This window comes from Camelus bactrianus, chromosome 36 (assembly GCF_048773025.1).
Source record: "Camelus bactrianus isolate YW-2024 breed Bactrian camel chromosome 36, ASM4877302v1, whole genome shotgun sequence".
In the NCBI taxonomy this organism is placed as follows: Eukaryota; Metazoa; Chordata; class Mammalia; order Artiodactyla; family Camelidae; genus Camelus; species Camelus bactrianus.
Window position 1 is genome coordinate 14430001 of NC_133574.1, and position 10434 is coordinate 14440434.

The window sequence follows — 10434 nt, forward strand, 5'->3', positions numbered from 1 at the left end:
AAGGAGTATCAGTTATCTATTGGTGTCCTTAAGGAGTTTATGTATTTATCGAAAGCCTAGGCAGGCATAAAACTTTAAAAGAGAGAGGGGGATAGGGGGAGAGAGAGAGAGACAGAGACAGAGACAGAGGGGGAGAGGGAGAGAGGGGGTGGGGGCAGGATGTTAAAAGAATGGAGAAAAAAAGGTTTGAAAACAGTGTACGATCAATAATAGAAGAGCAAGTTGAAGCAGAATAGCAATTGAGCTGAGACGTCTTCTAAAAGCCTTTAAAAACAAATAGAAAAGATCAGAAAATAATATACAATTGTTTCAAAAGTAAATTTTTAAAAGGTAATCGGAAATAGAACAGATTTTAACAAAAGATAAAACAGAGGATTTTAAAAGACGGGAGAAAGAAAAGGTTTGAAGACAGTGTGTAATCATGAATAGAAGAGTAAGTGGAAGCAGAATAGCGATCGAGTTGAGACGTCTTTTAATAACCTTAATAAAAAGGAGGAAAAAAATCGAGAAACAATATTTGAAACCTGTGAATAACCAGTAACAGGAGATCAAAACCAAGAGAATGAAAAAGGGAAGGGGGTGGATGTTTAAAAATAATAATAATGAAAAGACTTGAAATGAAACATTTAAAAGGGATTAAAACCGTAAACGTATACGACTGTTCAAAAGTAAAGGTTAAAAGGGTAACAGAAGGTAAAACCGATATAAAAGAGATTAAAAAAGAAAAAGGAAAAGAAAAAAAAAAAAGAGGAAAAAAAAAAAAAAAAAAGGATGTGTTCTCCTGGAGACGGTGCGCTCTTAACGGTTTCACCGAGAAGTCTTTCTGTCGTCGCCCTGTTTCGTGAACTCAGCTTGCTGTTTCCGCGGGCCCTCTGTCGGCGCCCTCGTCTGTGCTGCCCTCGGTGCCTGTGGGCAAGTAGATCGCGCCCCCTCCTGGCACCGCGGTCGGATGCTGCGTTCCTGCCGGGAAGGAGGGAGGGTGGCTGGCCGCCTGCCCTCTCCCGGCGCCGGTCGCTCCGCTGCTCTGTGCGGCTGTGTGCTCCGCCTCGGGTCGGCGCTCCTCTCCGTAGGTGGGCTCGGGGAAGACCGTGGAACCGCCCCGCCCCTGCTGCATTCCAAAACTCGGCTCCTTCTTAGTCTTGGTGGCGCGAGTTCTCTGAGGTACCGGGGCAGATATATAATATCTGCCTCAGGCTGAAAACGAGTCTCAGTCCTGCCTAGGAGGTTGCAGAGCCCCCGGGTGCGGATTCGAGTCTCGGCCCCGCCCCCGCTCCCGCCCCCGCCCGCGCGCTGCGCGCCGCGCGCCAGGGGCTATGGCGGCTGTGGCTGCGCCCCGCCTCTCTTCTCGCGAGAAGGGCCGGTGATGGCGCCGCAGGTCTGAGGAGATGGAGGCTACGGCGCCCCTCTCCCCAGGGCACACCGGCCGTGTTGCTTTGCCTTTCTTTCCCCGTAATGGACGGGTTGGGGGGGCGGGTTGTTCTGCTCTGTATCCCCTCCCGGCCACGGCGCGTGGTGCCGCCGCCACGGTCCTCTGCCCGGCTCGTGCGGCCTGTCCCGGCCCCCGGCTGCCGGCCTGCGACTCGGGCTGGGTGTCGCGGGGACCCTCTGTGCCCGTTTCACTTGGGTCGGTCGGTCAAGGGGCGCTCCGGGCAGATCTGAGACTCGGAGGCTCCCCCACCGTCCCGTCGGCCTCTCCGTTGGAGACGGGGAGGTCTGGCGAACGAGCCCTATTCCTCCTCTGCCGGTCCCTCCCGCACTGTTTTGCTTTTGACTCTTTCTTTTCTCCTTTTCTCCTACCAGATTTTGGGCGTCTTTGTCTTTCGAAGAGGGCGGTGTTCTGTCGGAGTTCCGCAGGTGGTCTGATTGGCCGAGTGGGTCCGTCGATGTGAGTTTTGGTGTATTTGTGGGAGAGGGTGAGCTACGAGCGTCCTTCTTGCTTCTTCTCGGGTTATTTTTGAAGAGTAGGTGCTGGGGATTGAACCCTGGACCTTTATTTTTTGCATGCTAAGCATGGGCTGTACTGCCTGATCTCTAGACCCTCCCCACCGCAACCCCCCCCTTTCCCACCGCCTCCATAGTACTCGATGAATCTCCTACCTAGATATCCATGCTTCCTTGGAATAGGGCCGTCGTTTTCTTCATCGGATTGATGCACGTCTGTGGATTCGTCTCGTTTCTCTCCACTGCGGTGGGTGGCATCGGGGCGTGGGGTGGGGTGGAGTGGCGTGGGCTGGGAACAGTTCTTCACGTGTAGAGGTGGAGCGGAGCGATGAGGATGGTGACTGTTTCCCCGAGTGCTCGCGCCGGGTGATGGAGGCCTGTGGTCTGACTTGGAAGAGGACTCGGGTGACCAGAACAGAGCCCGTGTGGGGTCGTTGTGGAGGGAGGAACTCCACCCCCCCCCCCAGCCCCAGCCAAGGCACTCGTACCTCATCGAGGGACGGTCGGCCGAAAACAAACGAAAGCTGTCAGAGGTTTGGGGGTGGGGGTGAAGGGGTGTGTGTGTGTGTCTGTGTGTGTGTGTGTGTGTGTGTGTGTGTGTGTGTGTGTCTGTGTGTCTGTGTGTCTGTGTGTCTGTGTCTGTGTGGTGTGTGTGGTGTGTGTGTGTGGTGTGTGTGTGGTGTGTGTGTGTCCCCGTTCCCCGTACCACGGTCTCTGGTCGAGGCCCCCCCGAGCGGAGAAACGCACGCCAGGCCGTCCGTGCTCCTGGTTGTCCGGCCGCGTGTCCCTGCCACCCAGAGATCCCGAACCGTCCCGCTCGCTCCCCTGCCATGTGCCATGTGCCATGTGCCACCTGCCTGTCGGCCGGGCGCTATTTTAGACCCTGCGAAGAAGTCGACCGGACGGACGGGCCGGGCCGGGCCGGGCCGGGCCGGGCCGGGCCGAGCCGAGCCGGGCCGAGCCGATCTGAGCCGAGCCCGTCCAGGCTGGGGTGGGTGGTGCTGGGTTCAGAGGAGTGGGGTACAAGCGGGAGGCGGGCGTCGATGGAGGGGAGGGGGAGGGGGAGGGGGAAGGGAGAGGAAAGGGGAGGGGAGGGGGAGCAGGGATGACGATGGTCTGGGGCTTGGCGTGTGGGGTGGGGGTGGGAGGGATGGTAGCCATCCTATGACTTTCTCTCCCTACCCCGCCTTTTGCAAGTCTGTTCGAGTGACAAGGTGGTGCTGGTTTCTGGCTGGTGCACACCATAGTGATTCTGTTCTTCTTTTTCCTGGTCTTTTTCAGGAACCCTCGTCCCGAGGGACTGAATCTAGTGCCCTGTGCTGCGCGGTACGACCTAGGGGTCGAATCTGCCAGGAGAGGACTTACAAGGATTTCGAGGATCCTGGAAAACTGCTACCATCCAGAATCCTACATGGATGTTCAAGATCTTGTGGATGGACGGACGGACGGAAGACGGATCGAATGGAGGCCCCGCCCCATCCCCTGGACCCCTTGGCCCAGGAGGATCGTGATGGGTCTGGAAAGGACTCTTCCGACGAGGGTCTCGGGATGGACTTTCTCGGTCTGCGGAAGGTGTTTCTGCACAAAGAGGAAGAGAGGGGCGTTCTCGGCCAGAGAGCCCGAACCGCCTCCTTTCAGGGATCCGCTCCAGTCAGGGTTGGGGTCGGGGTCAGAACGCAGCCACCGACAGCTCCCCTCCCTCGTCTTGGCTCTCCAACTTGGGAAACCCTCCTCCCTGCCCCCTCACCCATCTTCTCGTCAGCCGGCCTCCAGCTTCCCCGTGCCAACCACCTCTCTCATGCTGCCGGACTTTCCTCCTCCTTGGGCTGCCAGGAAGCTCTCCCGCTCCTCCACGTGCTTTGGCTTGGAATCCCTGACAAACACAAGCGGTGCTGGTGGGCGGGGCCGTGGGCGGTGGCAGAAGGACTCCCTTCATCTTATGGGAGCGATTTTTATCTCCATAGAGGTGGCGATTGAGAAAACACATAAAATCACTCAGAAGAATACCCATGTGTAGTATCCCTGACCTAGATCCGTGTCTGTCTGTCTGTCTGTCTGTCTGTCTGTCTGTCTGTCTCTCTCTCTCTCTCTCTCTCTCTCTCTCTCTCTCTCTCTGCCTCTCTCTCCATTTCGCTATTCTCTGTGTGTGTGTGTGCGCGCGCGCGCATGCGTGTCTGTCTGTCTCCCTTGTCTCTCTTTCCTCTCCTCTCCCCTCCTCTCCTCTTCCCTGTTCTCCCCACTTCCCCCTCACCCCTCCACTCCTCTCTTCTCCCCTCCACTCCTCTCCTCTCCCTCTTCTCCTCTCCCCTCGCCTCTTCTCATTTCCCCTCCCCTCCCCTCTTTTCCCTCCTCTCCTTTCCTGTCCTCTCCCCTTTTATCCCTCCTCTCCTCTGCTCTTTCTCTCTCTCTCTCTCTCTCTCTCTCTCTCTCTCTCTCCCTCCCTCTCTCCCTCTCCCCCCCCTTCACTTCCCTCCCTCCTCCCTACCCCCCCAACCCCTACCTTCACAGGGCCTCATAGATTGCAATCGGTTTCCATGAAATGTGATGAAGAGGGAATGAATTTTAGAATGATATCCCCATGCCATCGAATCCTTCTTCCCCAGGGATAGCGACTTATTTGTGGTCGTGTTTGTTTTTGTTTTTCTTGTTGTTGTTTTGGGGCGCATCGAGGGCGCAGGAGGCGTTGGGAGTGAGGGTGATGTTTCTCTTTCTGTCTGTCTCCTCCTTAGGACGGATTTTAAGAGGAGGGAGGACTCACAGAAATCTACCATCTTGTCTCGTACTGCAGCTGTGTTTGAGCTTCCTATACGATCTGGGCGGAACACTCCCCACCCTCACCTCAAGCCGCCATTGCCGCCCCCTCAGCCCCCTGCACCCCCGTCCAGTCCCACACTTGGGGCGGTGGTTGGGCATGGGGGGATGTTGGCGGGGTGGTGGTTGGTGGGGGGTGGGGTGGTGGAGGAAACCAGAAAACAGACCACTGTGGCACGTGGGTGACTGGGGCTTCAGGGTGAAGGAGGATGAATAAAATGGCCGGAATTAGGCTAACGGATTATTGCTTCTTTTTTTGGCGGGGGGGGGAGGGGAGGATCATTAGGTCATTCATTCATTCATTCATTCATTCACTCATTCATTTGCTGGGGGGGGGTGTCATTCGGTTTCTTATGCTCGCCCTGAAAACGGTCAACTGTCCTGACTGACTGGTTGCTGCTCACGGTTCCAGGCCTGTTGTTGAAACTGGAAGCTATCGATCTTACTGTTTCTACTGTATTTCACTCATTGAAAGTCATCATCATGCTGGGTCTCTGAGTCTTTCTCCGAGGAGAAGGTCGGTCACGGGACTAATGACCTGACAAAATAGCCTGAGTGACCAAGAAGGCCACACCTTGAGTGCTTATGAGATAACGAGATCTAACCACCAGCCTCTATAGAATGGGTCACCTGGAGGCATCGTGACACCATTCTGAGTCTTCTGATGAGAAAACGATTCTGTGGATGGTGATCGATGCCCGATTGTTTGAGCTATGGCTCTAGAACCACCCCACCCACTCCATCCCCAAGGTGGGTACACAGTTTTGAAGACGCTAGCCTGCTGTGAATCCCCTTTGCCCGGCAGAGCGATAAAATGGCCTCTTTGCTTCTAAGCTCCGAGACCTTGTCTCTGGATTCTTGGGCTCGTCGGGGACGGGGGCCGATCTTTTGGCAACAAGCGTGCTTCAGAAACAGCGGATGCCCGAGAAGGACACTCTGCCTCTCCCTCTTCTTCCGGGCCTGAAATGGGGAGGAAAAAAACATCGCTTCCCCTGGAAGCTGGAGTCCGGAACCCGCCATCCGGAGGGACTTCTGGCTTGGCCTTCTCCTGGGGTGGGGGGGGGAGGGCACGCCACTGCACGTGTTCTTTGTCAACTCCCTGTTTCTCTCTTCTCGAGTTATCTCTTTGGGACGGCTCCCACACTGGGTGAAAACAGACAGACAGGCTGGTATGTCTCCCTACCCCACCCTTCGCCCCCAAATGACTGATCTCCTGTCCCATCAGAATCACCACTTGTTTTCCAACGTGGCTTTCTTGGATCCTGGAGGACTTGTAAAGGAAAAGCCCAGCTGGGCTAACAAGCTAAAGTCACAAATCTAAGTGTGATAAGTGTCCGTTTACTGATCTAAGTTCTGCTGGGCTAACTCGTAAATCTGAAGTTTAGTGTCAGTTTACTGGGCTAACAAGCTAACTCGTAAATCCAAGCTCAACAAGTGTCAGTAACGTGATCTGTTCCAAATTGATAAGCTCCAGTGTACTGATCCTTTGCTTTTTGTTGTTTGAGCCTTATTGGCGAATAGACCCATATTTGTAATTAACCCTATGAAACCTCATGTGCACGTCTTGGAGGTGCTCAGAGCTTCGGAGCAGAAGCCCCTCTGAGCCCGCCGGCGTAATAAATCTGAGTACTCCAACCCTCCGAGTGGTGCTTGTTTCTTGGCTGGCCTGTCATTTCCGTAACAGACTGATATCAACTTAGAGCCAAGATGGGCGCAGAACTGAAGGAGCTTCTCGGCTGGCCTAAGAAGCCTGTCGTCGTGATGTGGGAGGCATTCTTTACGAGGGACCTATCTGATTAAGTGCTTGACCGCCTTTTGGACTTTGAACCAACTTGGAGATAGGAACTAGGATGAGAGGGCACCCGAAATAGCTCAGCAAACTCTTCTCCATCCTTAGAAGACAGACAGACAGACAGACAGACAGACAGACAGACAGACAGACAGAGTGTGTGTGTGTGTGTGTGTGTGTGTGTGTGTGTGTGCGCGCGCGCGCGCGCGCGTGTTTGTGCGCGTGCGGGGGTGTGGGAGAGGGAGGAGATGACGTCAGCGTACTGGACACTGTTTCAGTGACATGGGGAGTGCTGTCAACTAGGAAGGAACGTCATGTATTCTTCAGCCTTGTGTCTGTACAGGTGGGTACACTCAGGGTTCCAGAAAGGATGGGATATTCCTGGCAGTCGTCTACTGCCCTGGCATCGAGGGCTGGCTGGCTGGCTGGCTGGCTGTCATCCAAAGTGGAGGCTCTCGTGAAAGGGACGGAACCGAGTCCCGAGGAGATGCCTCCTTCACTGACTTTCATGTAAACACAGTGGACCACAGCCTCCGGAAAGAGGGTGGGTGGCACACGTGGCCCCAGTCTGTTCTGTCCATTCGGCAAATGGCCTGGGTTAGGGGAAACCCAGCATGGCGACCATCCGACAGGCCGACCCACTGACCCACGGACGTGCTCGGTTTCTCCCAGCTTCCTGGATGACCTCCCCCACCCACCCCCACCCCACCCGCATTCCTTCACCCACCGTGGTGTCTGGTGTCAGGGCACTTGGAAGATGACTCCCATTGTTCAATAGACAGGGGCAGGAAGATTCCTATAGGACCGCAAAAACAGTCAACTGGCCATACATACATACATACGTACAAACTTTTTGTCCCCAGAGGCCTCAGACCTCCTCTCTCTGGACACGCTGAACCCCAGTAACTGGCCCCCATTCAACTGCCACATAGTAGGGGTCATCCAGACGTTCTTGGGATGGTAGGTATGACTTCCAAAGGGGTTGAAGCCTTCCTTCCCCCGCTGCAAGCCTGATGCCATCAGCATGGCCAGGACACTGCTACAAACAAACAAACAAACAAACAAACAAATAAACAAACAAACAAACACACACACACCACCACCACCACCACCACCACCACCACCAACAACAACAACAACGACAACAAAAGACAAACACATGCGTATGTGACTTGGGGACATACTTTCCGCAGCCTCCAGGGACGAAGGCACCCGCTTCGCTGGGTAAATCCTACGAGGCTTCACTAAAGCGCTTGCCAACTTACTTCTCAGAAGGATCGATCTCTGCCCCCATCACCCGCCATCATCAGGCAAGGTCGTCAGAATCCATGGGAGATATAGACTAGAAGAAGAAGTAGAGGAAGGAGGAGGAGGAGGTGGAGGAGGAGAATCAGTGACATGAGGTGTGTACGACTTCTTGTCTCCAAGAGGATTGAGTTTTAAATTTTTTTCTTTTCAGATACAAGGGAAAATAAACTTTTGTTTTTTCCCCTTCCTTCCCTTTTAGAGGCGGACACCCACATGGTAACTATCATACCTCTGTCAGCAGAATGGAATCCTTTCTCTTTTTCTCCCTCCCTGACCCTTCTGGGATTCAGAAATCCTCCGTGAGGATTTTTCTATTCTTGGCAGCAGAGTTATTAGCATCATTGACTTGGAGGCAAAAACTTAGGTTTCCATTAAACTGGGATAGACATGCATGGATAAGAGATACTAGTGCTACTCGTTTTCCTTAGGGTTCCCCTGTGTCTGTGGGGTGTGTGTGTGTGTGTGTGTGTGTGTGTGTGTGTGTGTGTGTGTGTCTGTGTGTCTGTGTGTGTGTCTGTGTGTCTGTGTGTCTGTGTGTCTGTGTCTGTGTCTGTGTCTGTCTGCCTGCCTGCCTGCCTGCCTGCCTGCCTGCCTGTTTATTGTAGGAACTCTCTGTCAATGGAAGTATAGTTGACTTACAATGTTGTGTTCATTTATGACGTACGGCATAGTGATTCACTTATTCACACACACACACACACACACACACACACACACACACACACACACACACACGTATACTTTTTCAGGATAGGTTATTACAAGCTATTGAACATAGTTCCCTGTGCTAGACAGTAGGACCTACTTGTGTACCTAGTTTGTATAGGGTGGTTTATATCTGCTAATCCCAAACTCCTGATTTATCCCTCTGCCCTCCCCCGTTCCTCCACCCTACCCTGTCCCCTGTGTTAACCATCGGTTTCTTTTCCATGTCTGCGAGTCCAGTCTGTTTCTGGTTTGTAAATAGGTTCCTTGGAGTCTTTTTAAAATGGAGTTATTTATGTATGGATGGGTGTCTTGACTTACTTTCAGATCCCACCTAGAAGTGATGGCATAGGATATCTGTCTTCCTCTGGGTGACTGACATCACTAAAGCTACGGAACGCTTCACGTATGTGCGTGTGTCGTCCACGTTCAGGGGCCGTGCTGATCTTCTCTGGATGGTTCCCGTGTTAGTCGATGTGCTGTGGCAGCAAGCGCTTGCCTTAGGGTTTTTGTCTCAACCTGAAAGCCGGCCCAGAGACTGAAGGTCTTCTAGTTGCCTCCACTATCTGCCTAGGACCATCTCCACGAACGTTTCCCATTTTCTCTCACCCTTTTGTCTTGGCATCATTGAGTACTAAAATGCTCCGTCTCCTGAAGCCCTGCAGACTGAAGCTGGACAACGGGAGGTAAACGTCAGAGAAATGGCCACAACAGCTCCTGTGGAAACCATCCTAGGGCCTGTTTTTGGAGGAGCCGCTCAGAGAGTTGAGCCGAACACCCCAGGACATCATCAGAGGCATTTCAAACTGCTCGAGCCGTTTCGATGACCCCGATGTGTGGAAATCTCCTACCAGACTGACCCCCTACTCCCGGCCCTGAATCTGGTTTCTCATCTGCTCCAATGATTAACCTTTGTGCTGTACTTTGGTTTTCCACACAAGTGCCTCTTAGGCGATACCTGACTGCTTGCTCCCTAGGCCTAGCTTCAGAAGCCCATCGACACCACCGCCTCCTGAGACGAGATACTACAACTGTTTCCTTGAACAGACCTGTTCTCAGAACTAAGAAACTGGGTCCATGAAACGCAGGCCCTCTAGGAAACTATTCCCTCCCTCCTGCCCCCACACCACACGCACGCACGCACACACGCATGGACGCACATGCACAGTCAACAGCCCAGCTTTTAATGTGTAAAACTTCCAGGGAAGTTACAGAATAGGGAAATGTTGGGGTCCAGAGTAGGCTGCCCCAAAATGTGCCCGATGGACTATGCTGAATGAAAGGGACTTCACAACTGGCCAAGGGGGAGGGTATAGGTCAGTGGTAGAGTGTGTGCTTAGCAAGCAAGCACAAGGTCCTGGGTTTAATCCCCAGTACCTCCGGTCAAAAATAAATACATAAAATCGAATTCCTCTCCCCGCCCGCCCCCCCCCAAAGTATACACTGCTGTATGTCAACTCTGTCTCAATAAAACTGGAAGAAAAAAAGGAAAAAAAAAATGATTTAACAAAAGAAAGAAAGAAACAAACAAAGAACTGCCCGAGGCAAGAGGAACACTCTGGCCCTCCTTTCTGCCTCCCTGGAAGCAGGGGAAAAAGAATTTTGTTTTTTTAAAGTCTCCCATCCCAGAGGAATCTATCAAGTCAGAGGTCTGCTTCCATGCCCTTCCATGATTCTCAAACGGTGTAGTGGGGTTTACCCAGATTAGGAAAAGGAGGGGACTCCTTTGGCCTGAGACCAGGCGAGATTCTCCCCCTCCCTCCCGCCTCCCTCCGTGCAGTTGGGACGGGGTGGCCTAAGGGTGGGGAAATTGAAACCAAAGAACAAAAGCCGTTCAACAGAGAGGAGCCGGAGGCCAAGTCAAAGGCTCTGACCTGAGC

The 10434-nt window shown here is 53.3% G+C and overlaps 1 protein-coding gene, 1 long non-coding RNA gene and 1 other non-coding gene across 18 annotated transcripts in view; 1 reads left to right on the forward strand and 2 right to left on the reverse strand.

Moving 5' to 3' along the window:
• Positions 1-4985, forward strand: part of LOC141576166 (uncharacterized) — a 48146-nt gene extending 43161 nt beyond the window's left edge. For 3 of the 16 annotated variants that reach the window (XR_012504402.1, XR_012504401.1, XR_012504390.1), the window contains one exon: positions 1801-2091. Coding sequence is in view for 1 of the 16 variants with exons in the window: in XM_074358648.1 (XP_074214749.1) it covers positions 1386-1885; positions 3223-3958 (1236 nt within the window). In the remaining 15 variants the exon portion in view is untranslated. The other 13 variants (XR_012504403.1, XR_012504400.1, XR_012504394.1 and 10 more) reach the window with 8 other exon arrangements.
• A 1846-nt stretch (positions 4986-6831) lies between these two features.
• LOC141576167 (uncharacterized) lies at positions 6832-10404 on the reverse strand. Its single transcript, XR_012504404.1, has 3 exons — positions 8876-10404; positions 7726-7883; positions 6832-7580 (listed from the first exon to the last, which is right to left on the reverse strand). It is a non-coding gene; the product is annotated as an uncharacterized LOC141576167 (long non-coding RNA).
• Positions 8941-9049, reverse strand: LOC141576209 (U6 spliceosomal RNA). The gene has a single exon (XR_012504476.1). It is a non-coding gene; the product is annotated as a U6 spliceosomal RNA (small nuclear RNA).
• Positions 10405-10434: the final 30 nt, after the last annotated feature.